Source organism: Zea mays, chromosome 9 (genome assembly GCF_902167145.1).
Source record: "Zea mays cultivar B73 chromosome 9, Zm-B73-REFERENCE-NAM-5.0, whole genome shotgun sequence".
Classification (NCBI taxonomy): domain Eukaryota; kingdom Viridiplantae; phylum Streptophyta; class Magnoliopsida; order Poales; family Poaceae; genus Zea; species Zea mays.
The window spans coordinates 71,265,741-71,290,595 of NC_050104.1; the positions used below are offsets into that span (position 1 = coordinate 71,265,741).

Here is a 24,855-nt window from a genome sequence, read left to right on the forward strand (position 1 = left end):
AAGTACTAGAGTGGATCAAGATGTTAATGTTCCCTGATGGGTATGCAGCTAACCTTAGTAGGGGGGTGAACTTATCTACTCTGCGAGTCTTAGGGATGAAGAGTCATGACTTCCACATATGGATTGAACGAATTCTTCCGGCGATGGTTCGAGGCTATGTCCCTGAGCATGTCTGGCTAGCGCTTGCAGAGTTGAGCTATTTCTTCCGCCAGCTTTGTGCAAAAGAGTTAGCTCGGACCATGATTGCAGACTTGGAAAGGATGGCACCCGTGTTACTGTGTAAGCTGGAGAAGATCTTTCCACCCGGCTTCTTCAATCTGATGCAGCATTTGATTATTCATCTCCCGTATGAGGCACGAATGGGGGGGCCCGTGCAGGGATGTTGGTGCTATCCAATTGAGAGATGTCTAAAGACTATTCGAAAGAAATGTAGAAATAAATGCAAAATCGAGGCTTCCATTGCAGAGGCATACATACTGGAGGAGATGTCAAACTTCACAACAACTTACTATGGTGACAAACTGCCTAGCGTGCATAATCCACCCCCTCGTTACAATGATGGCGACAATGAATCGAACCTCAGCATTTTTCGAGGGCAACTCGGAAGCGCAAGTGGTTCGACCACCAAGACCCTGAGACATGAAGAGTGGCGCCATATCATGCTATATGTATTGACCAACCTTGAAGAGGTGACGCCATACATGGAGCAATTTCTTCATGAATTCTGGCGTCCATCAAGGGACCCAACTCCACAGGAATATGATACCCTTCTTCGAAAGGGTGCGGGAAATGGATTGCCCGATTTCATTTCCTGGTTTAAACATAAGGTATGTGCTTAGTTTGTCATTTGAAGTTGCTCTTACATGCGAATAATATAACAATCTAGCGTGTTTGAACTTGCAGGGCCAAAGAGAGCCGTCTATGAGTGCCGAGTTGAGACAAGTAGCCAATGGCTTTGCCTATAGGGTCAAGAAATTTTCTGGGTATGACGTCAATGGATACCGTTTTCGCACAACAAGCTACGACCAAAGTCGGCCCAATCGAAAAACCACGTGTTCTGGAGTCTTTACGCCCGGGCTTGACGAGGTCGAGTATTATGGAAGAATTGAAGAAATATATGAACTCAATTTTTATGGTTCCAAACCTCTTACTCCAGTGATATTCAAATGTCATTGGTTTGACCCTAAAGTTACAAGACGGACACATTCTAATCTTGGGCTAGTCGAAATTCGACAGGATTCCACCTTACCAGGAGACGATGTCTATATTGTGGCCCAACAGGCCACACAAGTGTATTATCTTCCATATGCGTGCCAAACGAAACAACATCTTAAGGGTTGGGATGTTGTGTATAAGGTATCACCGCACGCTAAATTACCTGTTCCAAACGATGAAGATTATAACTTAGACCCGGACACATATGACGGCGAGTTCTTCCAAGAAGATGGGCTCGAAGGGCGATTTGAGATAGACTTAACCGAAGCGATCGGAATGGAAGTAGATATTGAAATGATTGTTGATGACGAGGATGATGAGGTGCAAAATGAGAATGACTTAGAAATACTTGAAGGCAATGCCAATGACGAAATTGCGCCTTCAGATGGTGTTGACTATGAAATAGTTGATAGTGATGATGACACTTATGATCCGGCTAACCCGGACACATATGAAGATTATTTTTAATCGATGTAATGCTATATTTCATTTATTTTGCATATGTTTCTAAATACATATTTTTTATATCTGTGCTTAATTGTTTACTCTTAATTGCAGGTTGTTGGACAAAGATGGTGGGCGGTGGGACGAGGACGAGGAGGGGGAGGGGGAGGGGGAGGAGGAGCACCCGTAGGACGAAGGAGGAGGCGCAGCAGGACGACGCCGTACAGCAGCAGGTGGAGCAGCAAGCCGCTGTCGATGCGGCACAGCAGGACGACGACGATGCGGCGCAGCATGACGACGACGACGACGACGACGCCGCTCAGCAGGACGTCTCAGGTTCTGGCTCCTCAGGTTCGAGGAGTATCTACCTGCGAGGTCCAGCGAGTCTCCCTAAGCGACCCATACTTCGTGACAGACGTCCGCTGATACGACTCGATGGAGAGAGGTAGGTAACTTTAGATGTTCTTGCTGCTTTTTCATATTATATGTTCAAATTAATAATAGAAACTAATACTTCATCTTAATCACTTGGACAGGTCTTGGATGATTTTGGAGACTGCAGGGGGTCACGGCCGCAACCCAAATGGCATCATCGGCCTTCTATGCAGGGAACACTTCCCTGGACTTGTCGAGTACGCCGGAGTGACGAGCCCAGCATACACCTTCGACCACTACGCCGTCGCCCCCGATGCAGTAGATCGGGACGGCAGACAATTCAACAACAAGGCGGAGCGGGTGAAGCAAGAGCTGTGGGTAAGTCTTCCTCGCACTATATTGTTTAATAAGTCGCATTTGTTGCATATTCTTGAAATAATGTATGGATACATCGTCTTTGTATGTAGGATTTCTTCAGATGCGATGCTGGATACGAGGCCAGGGCAGATGTGGTGTCTACTACGTGCTGTAAGAAGCTCGTCGTGGACATGCACTACGAGGCGCGCATCCAGGCCATCGTCACGTACCACGGCTCCTGTTGGGGGCCTTCGGCTTCCGAAGGTCCTCAAAAACATGATTTAACAATGTTTCTGGAGTATAATGTGTGAACAGGTATCTTCGGACTTGAATCAGAAAGGGAGAAGCTCAAAAGATACGAAGGTTGACACAGTGCCGAAGCTGTGAAGCAGGAAAGCTTCGGCATGTTCGCAGAAAGGGGAACCGACTTAAAGATGAAAAGGCCATTTAGACCTCGATAGAATGCTATAGAATTATCACCAAATGTAAAGGGCATGTATGTAATTTTGTATGGGTTGTACCTCGTGCCTATAAATAGGTGAACAGTACCCCCGTACTGTTCACGCTGACTGGTCATTTGCTTTCGCATCACGCTTGTGCTTTTGCCTTCCGCAGGACCGAAGGTACATTTGTAATTCGAAGTCATTTATATTCACTAATACAAGTAGAGATAATTATATGACAATATTCAAACGCTTATTTCATATTCTATGATTTATGCAAACGCTTCATTCTTCGTTGTTATGCTTACGAAGGTATGTCCTTCGTAACCTTCGTCCGAAATGCTTTATATCCCGAAAGGATATATTGTTATGGAGGACGAAGGACCTTAACACTTAACATTTCTTGTGTTGCCTTGTTCTTAATTCTTAGCATTTGAGAACAAGTCCCCAACATTGGCGCCCACCTCCGGTGAACTCACTTCCACTTCGAGTCTTCGTGAACACCTTCGGAAGCTATAGACCTTCGCTATGGCACCGAAGAAAGCTTCAGCGGCTGGGGCTGCAGCACTACAACCGCTGGACCACAACCAGGAGACCGTCTCCCTTCGGGAGGCCAGAAGCCAGAAGAGAAAAGCTGCTAGCCCGACGCTTGAGGAAGAAGAGCTAGACCAAGAAATCAGAGAGATGGAGATGCTACATCAACAAGTGCAGAGGAAGAAGGAGAAGATGGCCCGCCTAGCTGAGTTGCAAAGGCAAATTGACGAAGCTTCCGAGGAAGTTCGTCATCTCACTCACGATGAGCAGAACAGAAGGCCTCATCAGAAAGACCTTCATCAGGAGGGCTTCGTCAACGAAGACGACTGGTATGATAATTTCCATCAGGGAAATTTTGTTTTTGATGATGCTTCTCCTCTGTCTGCTGAGCTGCAGGCTACTCCTTGGCCTCCATCCTATAAGCCACCCCAGCTCCCCATGTTTGACGGCCACTCCGACCCGAAGCAATTCTTGATGAGCTACGAAGCAACAGTGTCTTCGTACGGGGGCAACGCTGCAGTCATGGCGAAGTCTTTCGTCATGGCCGTCAGGAATGTTGCTCAGACCTGGTATTCCTCCCTTCGGCCAGGAACAATCACTTCATGGCAGAAGCTGAAGGATATGTTACTGACCAACTTTCAAGGATTTCAAACGAAGCCGGTTACAGCTCAAGCCCTCTTCCAGTGTATTCAGGATCACGAAGAATACCTTCAGGCGTATGTCCGAAGGTTCTTACGATTGAGGGCGCAGGCACCAACGGTGCCCAATGAAATCGTTACCGAAGCCATGATCAAGGGGCTTCGTCCTGGACCTGCAGCTCAATACTTTGCTCGGAAGCCTCCTCAGACCTTGGAGAAATTGCTCCAAAAGATGGATGAGTACATTCGTGCCGACAATGACTTTCGCCAGAGAAGGGAGGAGGCCTTCAGATTTTCTGAGATGACCAGGGGCTTCGGAGGAAGATACTACCCGAGGCATGTCCGTTCCATTCACAGCACTCAGAATGATGATAAGGGGAGTCAGCAAAACAGGCCGCAGTGCTCCTCACAGGCTTCGGGGCAACAACAAACTTCCTTTCGGCCACCAGCTCCAAGAGGCAGAGGCGCCAGGGGCTTCGGCGGAAGATTCGGAGATCAGCCAAGGAGACTGTTTTGCCTATTCTGTGGAGAGGGCAAGGGCCACACCACTAGGACGTGCCATGTTACAATCCAGAAGCAAAAGGAACTAGCCGAAGCTGCATCTCAACAAGCTCAGTCGAAGCAGGTTATGCATACCGCTTCGTTTCATCCGCCTTATGTCCCACAATACATAGACAACCACCCTGCGGCTTCTGTAGCTTCGGCAAGTCAACCTCAAGCTTCCTGGCAGCAGCTTCCGCCTCCACCTCCATTGCAGCAAGGTCAACAGCCAGAAGGGAGTCAATACGCTCCACAACAGAGGGACTTCAGAGAACAGTCCGAAGCTCGCACAGTCAACAGCACTGTGCCTGAGTCGAAGCACATTTATTGACATATCCTACCTTTGATAGCAGTCTTTTCTATTCAGTTTTATTTTCTGTGAAGCAAAAAACATTGATAGTTTCCATGTAATAATTTCGTTGTTTCCACGAGAAAAATTTATTTGATTCACAGGCCTAAGTTACCGAAGCCTAAAAATTTCTTCCGTTACCAAGAAGGACATTCGGACTAAAAATCCTTCGGAGTAACAAAAAGTCGTTCTAAGGAACGCAGAGTAAGTTTATAAAGTCACAAAAAGTCGTTCCAAGGGGAGCGCAGCGTAAGTTTTCTGCTCAGAAGTCGTTCCTAAAGGAATGCAGAGCCTACAGCGAAAAATCAACGCTGATACCGTCTAAGTAAAAGACGAAGAAGCTCCTAAGGGAGACTTACAGCGAAAAGTCAACGCTGATGCCGTCTAAGTAAAAGACGAAGAAGCTCCAAAGACGTTCCTAAGGGAATGCAGAGCTTACGAATATATTTTATGTGTGTCTTCGGAACAAATGTCACATGCATAACATAACATCATCACATCATTTTGCATAGCATAAGCATCATACATCATATCGCATTTGGCAAGAGAAGGGGACACTCTCAACCTTCGAAGCGATGCTTCGAAAAAGTGACATTGAAATTGTATAGCTTCGGAATACAGTTTCGGGGAATATTTTCATGAAACATGGGCGAACTTTATCAGATCAATATCAAAGTTGCATAGCTTCGGAAAATAGCTTCGGAAAATGTTTTCACGAGGCATCGATGTCATTCATCAGAATAATTTTGACGAAGGCTATCTTCTTCACGACGCATGAAAAGAAGGGAAGGTGTTTTTTCGCCGAAGGCTCAAAAGTGGTATGTATTTAAAGTTTCATGCATCGTAAAGAATTCAATAATGAAAAGAGACTTGTATATTACATTCAAATGTACAAAGTGTTGCATAGATTACACTTTAAATGTTTTCTCCAAATAGCACCTAATCTTCCCTCAATACTGCTTCGGCGGCTTCATTCAGAAGTTGGTCAACAACCTTGTCCATGATAGTTTCGGCCATTTGATTAATTTCTTCATCCCCTTTTGTGTGGGGGTCGGCAGATCGTCCAACAGTTTCTGAGCGAAGAAAACACTTCTTCAGTACTTTTACAAATCGTGAGCAAAGTTTAAAATGAAAATTATAACGCAACAAGAACGACTACTTGGTACCTAACTGTCCTTCGGGCTCCCTACTCCTTTCGGCAGCGTCTGCTACTCTTCTAGCATCGCGAATGCCTTTTTCGCTTCTTTCAATGATCTCTCGCGCCATTCCTCGGCCGCCGTCGTTCCAGATATCAGTAAAAAATTTGCCGCCAACCACGCTCGCTTCGGCCGAGGGGTCCTTGATGTCTTCGGTAGATAAGGTAGCTTCGGATTGAGCTAAAAATTTTACATGTTCGCAACCTTTCTTCTCCAGGACGGAAGCAATTCCTCTGGCGCCCGAAAAAGCACATATGTCGCCACGACTGTTCAGAATTTCTTCGAAGGCCTCTGCTTCGTGGCTAATCCATTCCAGCGGACCTTCGGGATTGCCTCGAGAGAAATTCTCTTCGCTGGAAAAGGCGCCTACGCTGGCGAAGCTGGATTTAATTTTATTCACACATTCTACAGATTTGACATAGCATTTCCCCTGAGATGTGCGAAGCTCCTTAACTTTTGATTCCAATTTGTTGACCATAAAATCACTAAGTTCTCGTTTCGTTTCCTCAAGCACGCGCTCCTCTTTAGCTCTAGCCAGCTGTTTCTGAAGATCTTTAATCTCGCGCTTTTGAGCTTCGGCCTGGGCCTTTGAAGCAGCTTCGTCTTTTTTCACTTTATCTACCAGTGTAAGTAGAATTTTATCTTTTTCCAAAGCTTCGTTTCTCAGTTTGATAACTTCGGAGCGTAAATTATTAAACGCAATTTCATAACTTTCATCTTCGGCGTTCTTTTGCGCTCTTAACGCGTTGCTTAGGACCAGGCCCTATATGCAAAAAGAATTCATATAAGGAAAAAGGAATGCGTTGCGTAAAAAAATAGGGGGTTGCGTAAAAAGAGTTCAAGTGTTTAATTCCCGTACCTTCAGGCTATTGTACGCGAGGCTGTCTGCGAGATCCTTTTTCGTCATGGCACTTAACCCAGCTTCAAGCTTCGGAAAGCCTATGCTTCTCGCCATCTCTCGGCAGACGGATAGCTCTTTGTTATCAGGCAGGCAGTATAAGAAGTCATCTTCATTTGTTCCATTGAATATTACTGCCCCCTTCGGATATTTCAGCTCCTTTGCATAATGGATGGCCTCATGAGTTTCTTCCTCAGATAGCTTTTTTCCCGAAGCATGTCGTATGATGTAATCACACATGCTGGCAGGCGCTTCGGGGATGGCAGTGTCCGTCTCTTCAACTAAAATTGGTTCTGGTATTTTTATCGCTTCGGCTTCCAAAGTTTCTTCCTTGAAGGGCTCTGAAGGCCCAGCTTCAGCTTCAGTTTGTTGTGTCGGAGCTTCAAAGGAAGCTTCAGCAATTTCAACACTCTTTTTTGGAGTTGTGCTTGAAGACTTAATTGTCTCCAAGACATCTAGTACATTTACCATTCTTTTCCTTTTTGGGGTCACCATTGGAGCCTTTTGGATTTTTGTTGCTTCAATGTTTATTGCAGGACTTAAAATTCCTGAGGTTTTTTCCTTAGTCACATTTTTCGCTCCTTCCATTTCTTCTGTCGATGGTGCTTCGGCCATCTCTGCAATTTCTGGCAATAAGAGTGGCCGTTCACCTTCAGCGGCCGAAGGAGTTCCTCCAGTATACTCAGGCACCGAAGCCGGTTCAATATGGCGTGGTCGGTGTGTGAAGATCTTCAGCCTTTTTCCTTTCGGTTCTGGCTCGCTAGGAGCGGTTCCAGCTTCTTCTTTTTCAGAGGTTATGTTTTTCCTTTTTTGCCTTCGGATGGGATAACAATAATCAGGGTAGAAGAACCCGATTGCATCAAACACTCGGTTCAGTCTCTTCTTTTTTCGGCCTCCGAAGGCTGCTGATAGTGCAGTATTTTCAGCCTTCGAGAATGCCCCAAGTAATTCATCACTTAATGTTTCAATGCTTTTCAGCCAGTCATCATCAGGTTCAATAAATTTATCTGCATATTTGAATGTGTATTTTAATCTGACTAGTCCGCCTTCGTCGGACTCTTTGATGGTTTCTTTCGGCATTTCCCACTTTTCTGCAAGTGGCCATACCCTGAAGGCAATGTGTTCCTGGACCAAGTCCCTTGTCCCAATGAAGGAGCAGACTGCGCCGAAGGCTCTTTGGCATTCTTCGGCTGCTTCATCCATTTCAACCTTCGGCCTTCGAAGCCCGAAGCGTTGCCAAATTGGGTACATAATGATACTTTTGACATTATTTTGCGCTGTTAGATCATTTTTCACATAAAACCATTCAGACATCCAGGCTCCGGGCCACCTCTTCCGAAAGGTTGGCACAGGGTAGCTTGACCCGGAGCGGGCGCCGAAGCTGTAGCACCCAAAGTTGTTGTGGTATTGCTCCTTTCCCCAGGGCTTCGTCTCGTACAATAACTCGTGTATGTTGCAGAAGCTTTTAGCGTTTGGTTCCAAACCTTGGCTTCTCGCAGCCCAGACAAAAATCCCCATTCTTATAATAGCTTCGGGAGTGAGTTGATGAAGGTAGATTTGGAATGTTTTCAGTACCTCAATAACAAAATTGCTCAGGGGGAATCGAAGCCCAGCCTTGAGGAGGCTTCGGAAAATCACAACTTCATCCTCTTCAGGGGTGGGAGAAGTCTTTTCCCCGGCGTCAGCTCTCACAATAGATATGTCTCGGAAGTATCGCCCCCTCATATTATCAATGTGACTCTGCTTGATGGTTGTTTTCCCAAAAACTGAGTGACTTGGTCGCCACGGTCGATCTTCGGCCTCTTCCCCATCACTTTCCACATCATAGCTGTCGCTGTCATCAGTATCTTCGGACAAACCTTCAAGAATCTCCTTCGTGATTTTCTCTGTATTAGTCTCTGCCATCGCTATCAGGAACCCCAGATTCTTCTCCTCCTCGAGACTCAGCTTCGTCTCAGCAGGGATCTTCTTGTCTTCAGACATCTTCGGAAACACTAAAAATTTGTTCCCAAGGCCGAAGCTTCGAAATCAAAAAGACCAGCAAGTCTCAATGAGCAAGAGCTAAAAATTTTTAGTGGGCCGAAGCAAAAGGCAAGCGTGTGTACCAAATGAATTCACGATGTGTTCCTATTTATACGCCTAGGGCGTTGAAAGTTAAAAGGCCCCGCTTGTCAGTGAATGTTGCTATTCTAGCAAAGGGAAGGTGTTTTTTCGGACCTTCGGCTCAAGGCCTTCGTCCATATCGCAATCTGAATTTATTATTTCAAACAAATTAATATTGCGAGGGGCTACTGTTGGGGGCCTTCGGCTTCCGAAGGTCCTCAAAAACATGATTTAACAATGTTTCTGGAGTATAATGTGTGAACAGGTATCTTCGGACTTGAATCAGAAAGGGAGAAGCTCAAAAGATACGAAGGTTGACACAGTGCCGAAGCTGTGAAGCAGGAAAGCTTCGGCATGTTCGCAGAAAGGGGAACCGACTTAAAGATGAAAAGGCCATTTAGACCTCGATAGAATGCTATAGAATTATCACCAAATGTAAAGGGCATGTATGTAATTTTGTATGGGTTGTACCTCGTGCCTATAAATAGGTGAACAGTACCCCCGTACTGTTCACGCTGACTGGTCATTTGCTTTCGCATCACGCTTGTGCTTTTGCCTTCCGCAGGACCGAAGGTACATTTGTAATTCGAAGTCATTTATATTCACTAATACAAGTAGAGATAATTATATGACAATATTCAAACGCTTATTTCATATTCTATGATTTATGCAAACGCTTCATTCTTCGTTGTTATGCTTACGAAGGTATGTCCTTCGTAACCTTCGTCCGAAATGCTTTATATCCCGAAAGGATATATTGTTATGGAGGACGAAGGACCTTAACACTTAACATTTCTTGTGTTGCCTTGTTCTTAATTCTTAGCATTTGAGAACAAGTCCCCAACAGCTCCGTCCTTGGGGAGAAGGTGAACAAGAAGGACGCCCGAACCATGTCGTTGACTCCGGACCAGTATTTGCAGGTAAATACAAAACTTTATTATTGGTACTAAATATGCTTATGTTTATCTTCTGATATGCGGTGTACTTATATTTTTTTAGATGATTCCTCATTGGTGCGCCGCGCATCCTGAGTGCTGGGAGAAGATGGTGCAGAGGTGGTGCTCGGCTGAGTGGGACGAGGCGCACAATGCTAGCCGGGAACGGCGTTTGCTGATGCAAGGTCCCTCCCACCATCAAGGCAGCCGCAGCCTGGGCAAATACGCGGAAGCATGGGTACGCGCTCTTTTTTATTTAGGTATATAACTTTCGATTAGACATGATTTCTAACCATATCGTTGGTTTTCTCGCAGTCGGCGGCACATGGTGGCGCGCCTTGCTCCACGTTCTCGGCATATGCCATGGCCCACAAGGGGAAGGCGACGTCCGACGTCACCTACAACCCGGATGACGGGCCCGAGGCGTACACCAACCCCGCCATCCACAGCCGACTCAGCGAGTACATCGCCATGGCCAAGGAGGTCCATGGGCCAGATTACGATCCGAGGACCGAGGACATCGACGGAGATGTCCTCATGAGGGTCGGAGGAGGCAAGAGGCATGGGCGGTACTGGATTGCCGACGGGGCAATCGACTCGTCCTCCACTCCCACTCTCTCTCAGGTGCGAGCAAGGAGCACGAGCGCGAGCCCAGCCATACGACCTCGGCAGGACACCTCACAACATCGTATCCAGCAACTCCAGGTTATTCCTTATCTATTCATCGTTTATTGATTATTATATATCTTCTCTTTGCATTATCGTAACATTAGGGCGAAATATTACAGACTCAGCTAGATGATGAGAGGAGGCAACGTGAGGAGCTGGAGAAGAGGATGGCGGAGATGTTCGCGTACATGCAGAGCCTTGGCGCCGCACAGGGTCATGCTCCACCACCTCCGTTGTTCCCTGCAGCTGACCCTACAGAGTTCACTACTCCTGTGAGTATCAAAATTTTAGTACTGCATGATATTTATTCATATGTTCTCACACATACAATCTCTTCTCTGTGCAGGGTCAATCGGCGGCGTCGAACAACCCTCATGCTTCGTCCAGCCCTTCGCCGAACCAGTCCAGATGCCCACCTCGTTGATGATCTGTTTTGTGATGATCCAGACTTACCTTTATGAGTAGTTAGACTTTATCTTGTGAGATACTTGGTGATGTTAGTGATGATGCAGACTTATATCTGTTTTGTGATGATCCTTACTTATATTTGTGAGACTTTAGTGAGACTTTGTGATATATATGGTGTTGATGATAAATGTGTTCATTCTGTGATGTGATTGATATATAATGTGATGTGAATGATATATATCTTTTGTTTGTTTGGATGGAACAACAAAAGCAAATAGAAAAGGGACATTCTGGTCACTTTGCCGAGTGTAACACTCGGCAAAGGGTCGCTTTGCCGAGTGCCATGACCATGGCACTCGGCAAAGAAGGTAACCTGGGAACCGGTAAAGCCATCTTTGCCGAGTGCTGACCATGGCACTCGGCAAAGAAGGAAACCTGGGAACCGGCAAAGACATCTTTGCCGAGTGCTGATGCCAAGGCACTCGGCAAAGATACTGGCAAAGGGGCCCACTGGAGGGTTCTTTGCCGAGTGCCAGTGCACCAGACACTCGGCAAAGAAGCTTCCTTTGCCGAGTGTCTACTAGAGCTCTCGGCACAGGGACTGGCGGTGGGGCCCACTGGACCAGTCTTTGCCGAGGGCCTCACACTCGGCAAAGGATCCGTCACCGTCACTTGGCGCCGTGACGGTGACTTTTCTTTGCCGAGTGCCCGACAAAAAGTACTCGGCAAAGAGGCTGTTGCCGATGTACAGTTCGCCGAGCGTTCTTTGCCGAGTGTGACACTCGACAAAGGCTTTGCCGAGTGTACAATAGCCTTTGCCGTGTGTCTGAGACACACGACAAAGGCGCTGATTCCGGTAGTGTATATTAAACATTTGACGTCGTCCATTTATAGATTTTACAATATTATTAAAAACAAATATAGTTTTTCTAAAAAATATCAAAAGTCTTATTGCACACTAGTATAGATGTGTTCTTACTTTTTTTTCTTTGGTGGCTTTTGAACTTGTGAAGATTTGCCAGTTAAGTTGACGAACTTTGAAAATATATTTTTAGATCATTTTGTCGAGTGATATGTATCACACATCTTATGTAAAAATGGTGCATCGTAGGTCTATTTTTGGACCATACTGGCCAATGCAGCATTCGACTTAACAAGTTCAAATACCTAGAAAATGCATTTCAAAGTTCGTGGACCTATGCGACATACCTTGATAAGTTTAGGATCCGCTCATGCATTTAACTCTTTTGCATTTGACATACCTTGATAAGTTTAGGGTTTATCTTGCAGTGCAATAACACCATGATTTTCCACACACAAAAAAACAATAATAACTGGTGCATGAAAGCATGATGCAACTATGCGTACACATAGAAAAACAATAAGTGCATCTCATTGAACATATATATAGATATGTATTTATATGTGGTCTGGTCTGGACGCATGCAAGGTTAACTTAAACTATCACTCATATTACTTAATATAACCGCATGGTGCAGTGTGCAAGTTTTGGAAGGCCTTGGGGACAAGTACTTGAAAGATCTCACTCCAATGCCTTGATCGATCGACATGGTCAGATCCAAAGTACTCACCCCCCAGAACGGCCATGAAACTTATCTCCTCACTCAGTTGCCTTGATCGACATGGTCAGATCCAAAGTACACCGCCCCAGAGCGGCCTTGTTGCCGCTGCTACCGCCTGTAGCTGCCTCTAACCTCCTGGCATCCTCGCCACCCCGGAGTGACAGGGAGAGCGAGAGAGGCAGCATCTTATCGCCGTCCACCTCCTGCTGTTCACTTAATCCGATACCTTGGATCTTCATCTTCTTGATCTGCTTGTCGGCAGCTCCTCCCATGTCGTCGTCGTTGGGGCTCAAGCTTAGGTGCAAGTCCGGCGTGCCACTGTTCCCCTCCATTGGCGTCTTCATCCTCTTCGTCTTTCTGGTCCCAGCGCACATGTCGCCGGTTACTTTGTTTAGCTCCTGGAACGTCTGCAGCTTCATGACAGCAAAAGGCATACATGCATTGTCATGACTCAAAATCGATCCGAGTAATAATAGTTGACAAAACAGGCGCGACAATGATAGAGAGAAGGGATTCGAATGGTGTACCTGGAGCCGGGAGCCTAGGGCTTCATTTGTCACCACGGGGTGATCTGACGACGATGTTAAGTTAGCGGAGCCTCTTCCCATAGACAGCAGGTGGTGACTGCCCAACGCAGGAGCCGTGGACGCAGCTGCCGACATTGTCCTAGGCTGGGGCCAAGATGAGCTGGTGCCGTTCCGATCTGCGCTTCTGGTGATCGTTACGCCATGGCTGGCAGCACCCGTGGCGTCGGACGATGTCCGGTTGGAAGCGATAGCATCCCGATCCCGCACGTCGAACAAATGGGACATCGGCCTGCTGTTCTTTCTCAAACCCATATCGTGGATGAGCCCTTTCGTCGGGCCGTGGCCATTGATGGCCCCAGCCCTTGCCGCCGCCGCCGCCGCATGCTGGCTGAAACTCCACTCTTGATCCCTACATGCATAGATATGAAAGACTAGTTAGAGTTTCGCGTGGTCACAGGATAATAGAAGATGGGTGCGCATTCTGCTCTTCATTTCGATCTGGTGATTAATTAAGTACCTGAGGCCACTACCACTACTGTAGCCCTTGAAGTCGAACGTTTGCATGGTAGGCTGCCGGCGTTGGAGGAGCTCGTAGAGCCTTCTGGCCTCCGGCGAGACGGCGGCGTTTCGTGACCCGAAGAACTCCCCACCGTGGAGCAGCCGCGAAGAGATGGCCGAGCCAGCTGCAGGTCGATGGAGGAACATGTCATGGTAGCGATGATGGTCCCCTGTCCTCATCATGTGGAAGTCCATGGGCGAGAAAACTGCCAAAATTGAGCAGCGGAGGTTAAGGAAAAGATTCAGTCTGATCCATGGCGTTTTCTGCATGTGTGTCCAGTCATCCAGTGTGCTTCTGTGGAGGAGATTATTTAGTTAAATTGGGGAGAGAGATTTGAGATGACAACCGGAGGAGGTTGCTGCTCTCTCGTGTCCAGCAGACTCTTGGTCCAGCTTCTTGCTCCTGTACATCTGAAAAGCCAAAGGCCCCAACGCTTGTTATGTGAAGAAACCAGCTAGCTCAGTTAGCACAGCAACTAACTAGTCATGAGATGTAGGCCTGTTTGTAACATGCTTTACCTGCAAGTGACTTTTTACATGAGCAATGGTGATCCCCCTCACGTTCATCGTCTGAAGCACCAGCTTTGGCGTTGCTCCTGTCCATCGGTTGAAAGTTGATACAAAAAAAAAAATACAACATGGATCGATCATTGGGAAAATCAATTAATTTTAAAGAAAATTACAAAAAGGAAAGAACAACATAATTCATGAGAGATTACTTACTCTCTTGCCCGCCCAGCCTCTCCACGGCGTGGACAAATGCCATATGCAGGTCCGGAGTCCACCGGAGCCGGGGAAGCTTGGATCTGTTGTACTGCCTCACCGCTAGCTCTCTCTCTTCGCGGCCCTCACCATTACTGCTGCTATTCATGTCATAATCCTTGTTGCTCATGGAAGTGTGGTTGGTGCTGCTGTTGTTGCTTGAATTCCTGCCGCCTGCAACTTCACTTGTGCTGCCGCCGTCGTCACCGTCCTCCTCCTGGTTGTCGTCACCATCATCGCTGGCTTCCCCTGCCTCGTTCCCCTCACCGAAACCCTCGTTGAGGTCGAGAATCACAGGTGGTACAGAGTTGTTCTCCGAAGATGTTCTCTCATCATCTCCTTCAAGGATATCCTCCGTTGCCACCTTCTGTTTCACCTTTGCCATGGCTTCCACCTCTCAGATTTGGTCCTCTTCTCTTTTCTCTCCCGGCTCTCTCTGTCTGTCTCTACACCACCAGCATAGGATTGGAATGAGGTGTGTGGTGGGAGTAGGAACCTGGAGGAAAGAAGACACGAACGTGATGAGAATAATACTAGGGAGGGGAAGAAGAATAAGCAAGCTTGATGTGGGAATAAAATATAAGGACGGGGAAATGGGCAAGCATTCCACTACATTGACTAGTTTCAACAGTGATATTCCATTTCATACACATTTTTCTACAGGGGGTGGGAGATTTGGGGAGGAAAGAGTAGTGGCTCCACCAGGGGTTTTATAATTTGGTTGTGGGGAAAGGAGCTGCTTATAAACTGCCAACAGAGTGTGTGAAAGCATGCATAAGAGTTGACACCTGCTTCTTTCTGAAAAAAAAACATGGTTGGTCTCTAGGTTTTATTTTATCATCAAAACTAAATGCCCACTTCATGCAGGCTATAAGAATTGATAAATGTTATGCCTTCTCACTGTTGTTGTTTTTTAGATAGTGCAAATTTACACTAGAAAACATCAAATATAAAAACCAAAGGGAGTATTTGAGAGGAAGAAACTATTTTAGTAAAAGAACCATCGGCAACATGCAATAAGAATGATTGCATATTCGCACATCACATTTTTATGTGAAAAATAAATAGACTATCATTATATATAACAGTGAATTGTAATGCTAAATCCTTTTAATGTGAAAAATACTTGCATCATTTGGCAATAGACTGTAAGAGTTTTATATTGCACCACACAATTTATGATCATGCATGCAAAGGAAGACATAGTATATTAAATGTGTTTTAGAAATTATAGATTCGGCTAGTTTAAGTAGTGCCAAGAAATTGAATAGTCGCAATTTCTAGGTTAAACTGATCAACTGCATCAAGAGAATAGGTTGTACTCTTATGTCATGCATATGTGTTGACGTGTTGTAGCAAGAATTTTTTAATAGTGGAATTAACTGCATTTCAACATTATATCTAATTAACTGCATTTTTTATTCAAATGTTTATCGGAACCCCTTGCGTAGTCTATCACCTTGTTTTGGTGCTTCATCGTACACATTATGGGCCACCGTCCCAACAACTTTTATGAAATGTACGCAACTAATCCGGAAAAATTATTTTAATTTAAGTATCAACAAATATAATATCCAAATCTTTATCAGGACTTGTTTGGATACTCTCGAGCGAATTCAACTCAATCCATATATGTTAAGATAGATTGGAATATAAAATAGTTTAATATATATCCCAATTTACACATGAATTGAGGTGAATATGAGAGTATCCAAACAAGGCCTCATTGGAGATAGAGGAGAGGAAATAGTTTTCTTCTTTGGATCTACAGGACATCACTTCCTCTCATAAACAATACTTAAAAACTGAAACGGAAATAGTTTGAACATTTTACGCTACGGAAATAATTTTACCAGGCTACGGATGTTTTCGTTTTAAATAGTGTAGTTGTCATCGAGCCTTATGTCGTCATGACAGGCATCCGCAAGTCAAACCTCCATCTTGACAAGCATTATTTACATGGAAAATAGTTTAACTACGATCGATCAATTCCGCAAAAATAATCTGGACATGTCGACTTGAATGCTGAAGCGGCAGTGGGCCTCAGGTCTGCAGATACTACATGGTCACAGAGGCAGGCAGCTAATATATACTCACACACACACATGCATATATATTGATGTTGAGCTGATAGATCAGTCTGCCGGTTGATGTTGAAAGTGGCAAAAAATTTCTGCGCGCACTTTCTTTCTATCATTTAATTTGTGGGACACGCCCAAGACTTGACCATGGATGGATCCGCTGTTGCTGCTGACGCGCGCTTCTGATTCCATCCATTATTTTTTCAATACAAAACGGTAACTCGTCAATGCGCTTTCATAAGCTACATATAACCCCGCTGATTTTGGACAGTGACACGGACTCAACTTGACATTTTCCATGTGACTTTATTAAAATATACCATTTCAAAGATATATGTATATCATTATCTAAAAAGGTATGTATGTGTATGGATTGTAGAAGTTTATTACACTTGGCATATTTATTTAGGTTATCTACTCACCCCATCTCTTATTTCAAACTTCACTCAGTAAATAGTCGACATTTGTAACACCCCATAATCGTATTTTGGGTAATTTAGGAAAAGCTCTTCCAAGATAAAATCCATAGGTGTTGTAATAAAGAAATTAAAGAGACCAAATAAACAGTGAAAAGATCTCCATATGAAATAAATCACTTATTTGAATAATATATTTGAGAGACATTCTCTAGAAAGTATAGGGTAAATTATCTTTCAATAAAAGTCACATAATAGAAATTAGTGTCCTAACATAAACCCTTTCCTATTAATCTTATGATTGGTATGTTTAAAAGCATTCACATAAAGGATTAGAAATAATGATAATAATAATTGATAGGTAAATAAAAATAAATGAACCTCATGTTGGGTTTTCTTGTTTGTGCATTCATATATGAATTTGCCAACCAAAATCCATATGTGAGTTTGAAATTAGAAAATTAAAACTTAGGAATAAAACTTTGAATAAGTAGATTGCCTTCCATAAATAAACATTATAAAGAAAAACAAATAGTATTAAAATAGCTAGTCATATGGGAATTTTATGGTACATTTCAAACCAGAAAGTCGAAACCAGGTTTGAATTATGAAAATTGGGAGAAGGAAGTTAATAAAATAAAAAAAATAAATGGTGAATCCTCTCAGCCGTTTGGGATGAATTCCTTCCCCGGTCCAACTCCGTCTCCGTCGAACCTAGCCCCTCACTATGTGCCCCCACACTGACTTGTGGGACCAAGCCGTTAGCCCCTCACCATGCGCCACTGACGTGCGGGCCAACCTCGTCAGTATTGTCCCTATCCACGGACGCAGATCGTACCGGGCTGCCGCGATGCTCGGGGACGTTGAGCCATACTCGCGGAGTTTGTAGCTCGCCGGTATAAAACCGGGGCCCTTGCTCCCGCATCCAATCGACTGAGCTCCAGCACCAATGCAAGGAAGGTGTGGGAGCGTAGAGGAAGGGCACGGGCCACCTCGGTTGGGATCGTGCAAGGCGGCAGCATTGACCTCGGGAAGAAGCTGAAGATCGTCGGGGGGGGGGGGGGAGTAGGTTGTGTTTGGAAGCATAATCAAGCTCGGGGAGCTAGGGGGGCGACGACAATTGCTCGCCGTAGTTCTTTGCCGCCACGGAATCCATCGCATGTTGTGGCCGACCAACCTATCACCGTAGAAATCCTTGGTAAGCACCCCATCCAGTTCGGCTCGTCCTTCTACACATATTTGACCCATCCGCGCTCGGGTAGACCCATCAGGGCGCCAGATCGGTCAACTCCGGCCATCCACCGCCGCGACATGCGGGCGGCGCCGCCATGGTGGGATGTCAGGGGAAGTCGGGTCCGCGCTGGCCATTGATCTACGAATGGACACGTTAGATTAGATTTAAAGGAAACGTTTCATTCTTTTCATCCGAGTCGTCCAAATTTTGTTGAATGCATGCAATCATGTCTGGCCATGGTAAAATCGGGATCATGGATCCCAGATCAGTGGGTTATGGTCGCGTACCGCTTTAGATGGTGGTCGCTCTAATCTGCGCCGCAGATTTTAGATCCAACGACCGAGATTCAAGGAAACCCTTCTAGCCATGGTAATCTTGTAAAAGAGACCCTAGAAATTTCAAAAATAAACCTGCCATCCATTTACTGATGAAAATAAATAAAAGTAAACCGGGACTTTGCAAACTAAACCCTTGAAGTTATTTTTAGGTATAAATTTAATAATAAAATAGCTAGAAACTTGTTTAATCCATATCTTACTCATTTTAACTCTGATTTGATCCGTTCAAGTTGCGATAGCTTTCTAATAAAATTGCCTACACAGTAGTAGCCTTTATTGGGTCCTATCACATACTTTTATAACTAGATATTTGTTTATCCTATGTATGGTAGATTAATCTATCTAATTAAAGTAATTTGTTTATAATTATAATGTGAATAGAAGATGATCTTTAAGTAAGATATGACTTATATTAAAGTTAATCCTTAATGTATATCTCACATGATTTATAAAATCAATCTAAGGCCTAGTTTTACTTATTTAATCACGAAAATCTTCCGAAAATCATAACTCTTTTAACCGTAACTCCGATTTTAGTGGTTCTCGAACCTACGACCTCGTAGCAGCGCGTAGAATATTTTTACGCAGTTTGTTCTCATGTTTGATGTAATGTTATTGTATGTACTCCTTGTATATTTGTATGTTTTGCTACGAGTAGCAATGAGGTCACTAGAAACTTGAAGATTAACTTGGAGAAGTACCTAGGAATCTCAAGTCTAAGGAAAATTGTGCCCTTGATCAATCTTATTTACCTAATAAAGTTCTCTGTTAATCATGGTGACATGCTCAGGATAATTTCATGGGACCTAATAGGTTTCTCCAGTTTTGTTTACCCCACCCCTTGCAGACAAATGAACTATTGGGTAGACTTGCTATTACTCTGCCTGATTTTGGGCTTAATGTTATATTTGAATTATGGTCATGTTCCAATTTTGTTGTTGTTTTAATTATTTCTCATGACAAGATCATTATGTTAATTGGAACATGGAGCTTAACTTGAGATAATAGTCCCACCACAAGGGTGGTATGGGACGCCCTTGGCTGACTAATTAGGAAAACTAGAGGAGGACTACCTTACCCGAAAGGGGCATGGGCGGTAGACGAGCTGCGGTATAGGGAGGTTCTCGAGTCAATCATGCTGTGATGGCTTTTCGAACGTGGGATTCCTATATTGCCCTTCTAAGAAACCATAGCAGGTTTTTTGAAGCTAGTGGAACTTTGTAAAGGTCTTGTAGTGCTACCCTGCCTCGTCTCCTCGGTAGAGATGAATGGGAAGTCATGATCCCTTGGCAAATGGGTAACATGACTTGTGGGTAAAGGGGACAACCTCTGCAAAAGTGTAAAACTGGTATATTAGTCGTGCTCACGGTCAAGAGCAACTCAGGACTCTTGTATGATTAATTTATGGAATGAAACTTAATATGTCATTTGCATTGCATTCTGGGTTTTATTATTAATTGTGATCTCTTATTTAATTGGGTTGGTATCTACTTACACTTAGTAAATGCTAATAAAAATTTAACCAACTTTAAAAGCAATGCTCAGCTTTAACCATCTTCTTTGGTAAGCCTTACACTACACATGAGCCCCCACCGTAAGTGAGCTCATGCACATTATTCCCCACAACTTGTTGAGCGATGAACGTATGTGAGCTCACCCTTACTGTACCACATCTGAAAGTCGCCTAGAGGGGGGGTGAATAGGCAAATCTGAAATTTATAAACTTTAAGCACAACTACAAGCCGGGGTTAGCGATAGAAATAAAACTGAGTCCGAAATAGAGGGCAAAAACAAATCACAGGCAAATGAAGCGGATGACACGGTGATTTGTTTTACCGAGGTTCGGTTCTTGCAAACCTACTCCCCGTTGAGGTGGTCACAAAGACCGGGTCTCTTTCAACCCTTTCCCACTCTCAAACGGTCACTTAGACCGAGTGAGCTTTCTTTTTAATCAAACGGATCACTTAGACCCCACAAGGACCACCACACACTTGGTGTCTCTTGCTTTGATTACAAGTCACTTGAGAATAAGAATGGGAGAAGAAGAAAGCACGATTGCAAAAGCCAAGCGACAAGAGCGACAAATAACACATAGATCACTCTCCCTCTCAATTCACTAATCACTAATGATCACTTGTCTCAATTCTGGAACTTGGAGAGATTGGAGGCTTTAATTGTGTCTTGGAATGGATTGCTAGCTCTTGTATTGAATGTGAGAGGTTGGAATGCTTGGTTGAAGTGAATGGAGGTGGTTGGGGTTGTATTTATAGACCCCAAACACTTCCTAGCCGTTGCTCCATTTCTGCCAACCGCGGACGGTCCGCACCCCTGGTCCGGACGGTCCGCCCCTGCACATCAACGGCTACAATCGCAACGGTCAGCAGTAACGGCTATATCAATGGCTACTATGCATTAAATACGTTGTCAGATGTCAGATAAAGGCAGTCACGGACGGTCCGGCCGTGCACTCCGGACGGTCCATGAGGACGCTAAAATTAATTTTACCGAACCCGTCACCTTTGGGTTTTTCGGTTCTGCACCGACCGGACGGTCCGCGCTTGGTCTCGGGCGGTGCTTGCTTTTCCATCGGACGGTGCGTAGTGTAGACTTGTGTTTTTGCATTGGTTCTGTCCGAGGCTCACTTTGGTGTCGCGGACGGTCCGCCGCAAGGGCCTGGACGGTCCGCGCTTAGTCTCTTTTTCTAAAAAGCTTCTCCTGTCTGGAATAATCTACGGTATTCCGAACAGTCGATTTAGAATAGTTGTAGATGAACTTATGCACCTGTGAAATGACTAACTAGGCAAACTGGTTAGTCCACAAGGTTTGTGATGGTCATCAAATACCAAAAACGATTACAGGAAATATTGAGACTATTTCCCTTTCAATCTCCCCCTTTTTGGTGATTGATTCTGTTGGGGGCCTTCAGCTTCCGAAGGTCCTCAAAAACATGATTTAACAATGTTTCTGGAGTATGATATATGAACAGATACCTTCGGACTTAGATTAAAACCATAGTGTGGAGAAGCGCAAAGAATACGAAGGATGGCGCAGAGCCGAAGCTATGAGAAGGGGAACTTCGGCGTGATAGCAGAAAACGAAACCGACTTAAAGGGGAAAAGGCTATTTAGACCCCGATGGATTACTATAGAGTTATTAGCAAATGTAAAGGGCATGAATGTAATTTCTCACAGGTTGCGTCCTGTGCCTATAAATAGATGAACAGTACCCCCGTACTGTTCACGCTGACTTGGCATTTGCTTTTGTGTCACGCATGTACTTTTGCCTTCTTTCAAGCCAAAGGTACATTTGTAATTTGTTATCATTTCTATTTTTAGATAATAATAAAATAGAAATGAGTTAATAATAATATTTAAGTGTTTATGTTATTTCTCATACTTTATATGAATCCTTCTTCATTATTTGTTGTGCTGATGAAGGTATGTCTTTCATAACCTTCATCCGAAATTCATTATATCCTAAGGGAAATAATGCTTCGAAGGACGAAGGACTTTAACATTTAACAATTTCTGTGTTGCGTTATTCTTAATTCATAGCATTTAAGGACAAGTCCCCAACATTGGCGCCCACCTCCGGTGAACCCTTTTCGACCACCTTCGGCAAGCATCGACCTTCGTCATGCCGCCAAAGAAAGCTTCAGCGACAGGGGCTGCCGTTCTGCAGCCGCTGGACCCGAACCAAGAGGCCCTTTCTCTTCGAGAGGCCCAAAGCCAGAAGAGGAAGGCCACCAGTCCAACACCCCAAGAGGACGAGTTGGACCAAGAGATTAGGAATATGGAAATGCTTCATCAGCAAGTGCAAAAGAAGAAGGAAAAAATGGCTCGGCTAGCTGACCTACAAAGGCAGATTGACGAAGCCACTGAATAAGTACGTCATCTTGCTCAAGATGAGCAAAATCGAAGGCCCCAGCACAGAGAGCTGCACCAAGAGGGCTTCTACAACGAGGATGAATGGTATGAAGATTTCCATCATGGAAATTTTGCTTTTGATAATGCTTCTCCTCTATCAGCAGAACTGTAGGCTACACCTTGGCCCCTGTCTTACAAGCCACCCTAGCTCCCCATGTATGACGGACACTCAGATCCGAAGTAGTTCTGATGAGCTACGAAGCAACCATATCTTCATATGGTGGCAATACTGCAGTCATGGTGAAATCCTTCGTCATGGCAGTCGAGAATGTTGCACAAACCTGGTACTCCTCTCTTCGGCCAGGAACAATCACATCATGGCAGAAGCTGAAGGACATGCTGATCACCAGTTTCCAAGGGTTTCAGACGAAGCCGGTTACTGCTCAAGCTTTGTTCCAGTGCACGCAAGATCACGAAGAATACCTCCAGGCGTATGTCCGAAGGTTCTTGCGTCTGAGGGCACAAGCGCCAATAGTGCCCAATGAAATTGTCATTGAGGCCATGATCAAGGGGCTTCGGCTAGGACCTGCGGCCCAATACTTCGCCAGGAAGCCCCCTCAGACCCTGGAGAAATTGCTTCAGAAGATGGATGAATACATCCGCGCTGATAATGACTTTCGGCAGAGAAGGGAAGAAGCTTACAGGTTCTCCGAAATGACCAGGGGCTTCCGAGGAAGAGTCCACCAAGGCACGTCAGATCAATCCACTCTACTCAGAATGACGACAGAGGAGGTCAGCAGCAGAGGCCACAATATTCCTCCCAGGCTTCGGGGCAGCAACAAAGCTATCCTTGGCCTCCAGCTCCAAGGGGCAGAGGCGCCAAGGGCTTCGGTGGAAGGTTTGGGATCAGCCAAGGAAAATTTATTGCCTATTCTGCGGTGAGGACAAGGGCCATACTACAAGGATGTGCCATGTCACTATCCAGAAACAGAAGGAGATAGCAGAAGCTGCAGCTCAACAGAACCAGCCGAAGCAAGTTATGCATACTGCTTCGTATCATTCACCGTACATACCAGAGTATGTGGGTAACCATCCTGCAGCTTCTGTTGCTTCAGCAAGCCAATCTCAGGCATCTTGGCAACAGCCTCCACCTCCACCACCAATGCAACCCGCATATCCCCAAGGCCAGCAGCCAGAAGGGAGTCAGCACGCTCACCAGCAGCGAGACTTTAAGGAACAGTCCGAAGCTCGCACAGTCAATAGTACTGTGCCAGAATCGAAGCACATCTACTAGGAGATATCCTACCTCTAAAACAGTTTTTGCATTCGTCATCATTTTCTTTTTAATAAGGAACAATCATTGAAAGCCTAGTTCTTTTGTTGTTTACAATTTCTAGTAATAGCTTCATAATTGTCATGATATAATAAACCTTCTTCATAGACTCACGAAGTTCCAAAAGTCGGTGAACCACGAAAGTCGTTCTCAAGAGCATGGGGTTCACAATTATATTACAAGTTGTGCCGAAGCAACAAAAAGTCGTTCTAAGGAACACAACGTAAGTTTTGTCGAAGCAACAAAAAATCGTTCTAAGGAATGCAGCGTAAGTTTGACCGAAACAACAAAAAGTCGTTCCTAAGGGAGCGCAGCGTAAGTTTTCTGCTCAAAAGTCGTTCCAAAGGGAATGCAGAGCTTACAGCGAAAAATAAACGCTGATTCCGCCGAAATATAAGGCGAAGCACGAAAAGTCAACGCGAATACCGCCGAAATAGAAGGCGAAGAAGTTCAAAAGACGTTCCTAAGGGAATGCAGAACTTACAGCGAAAAGTCAACACTGATACACCGAAAAATAAGCGGTGAAGCCGAAAAATAAACGGCAAAGAGATTGTGTGTTCTATTGTGGGAATGTGTGTGTATCTTCGGCACACATATCATTTTGCATAGCATAACATCATCACATCATTCGCATAACATGGCATCATACATCATCTTGCATCAATGGCACAAGAAGGGGATACAATGTTGATCTTCGGAAATTGCTTCGAAGAAGTTGTGCCAAGCCACAAAATAAGTTTTGAAGTAGTACAACTTCATCAACTCTAATATCGAAGGAGATCTATTGCTTACGAAGGATAATGTTTTTACGGAATATGGATATTCTTCACGAAGCATGAAAACAAGGGAAGGTGTTTTTTCGCCAAAGGCTCAAAAACGGTATGTACATAAAGTTTCATGCAACGTAAAGAATTGAATTACAAACAGCTTATATATTACATTCAAAACTACAAAATATTACACATTTTGTTCAGCAAATATTACATTAACATTCCAAATGTTTTTACAATAATAGCTACTCTTCTTTTAAAACTGCTTCCGCAGCTTCGTTTA

General features: G+C 44.7%; 1 protein-coding gene across 3 annotated transcripts; it reads right to left on the bottom strand.

Moving 5' to 3' along the window:
- Window positions 1–12,475: 12,475 nt before the first annotated feature.
- On the bottom strand, window positions 12,476–15,223 carry LOC103638481 (Putative MYB DNA-binding domain superfamily protein). Of its 3 annotated transcripts, XM_020544366.2 has the most exons (7): window positions 15,148–15,223; window positions 14,496–15,030; window positions 14,292–14,368; window positions 14,120–14,183; window positions 13,732–13,978; window positions 13,215–13,623; window positions 12,482–13,100 (listed from the first exon to the last, which is right to left on the bottom strand). In XM_020544366.2, the coding sequence occupies exons 2-7, from the start codon at window positions 14,917–14,919 to the stop codon at window positions 12,726–12,728; spliced, it is 1,596 nt and encodes a 531-aa protein (XP_020399955.1). In that variant the 5' UTR covers window positions 14,920–15,030; window positions 15,148–15,223; the 3' UTR covers window positions 12,482–12,725. The 3 variants fall into 3 exon arrangements, with proteins under 3 accessions (XP_008659607.1, XP_020399955.1, XP_020399956.1); XM_008661385.2 differs by having other exon boundaries at window positions 12,476–13,100; window positions 14,496–15,205; XM_020544367.2 differs by having other exon boundaries at window positions 12,495–13,094; window positions 14,496–15,205.
- Window positions 15,224–24,855: the final 9,632 nt, after the last annotated feature.

Coding starts and splice junctions, on each gene's coding strand:
- LOC103638481 (XM_008661385.2), bottom strand. CDS start 14,919: ATGGCAAAGGTGAAACAGAAGGTGGCAACGGAGGATATCCTTGAAGGA. Junction 14,369..14,495: donor GAGGCTGGGCGGGCAAGAGA/GTAAGTAATCTC, acceptor ACCGATGGACAG/GAGCAACGCCAAAGCTGGTG. Junction 13,979..14,119: donor GAGAGCAGCAACCTCCTCCG/GTTGTCATCTCA, acceptor CAATTTTGGCAG/TTTTCTCGCCCATGGACTTC.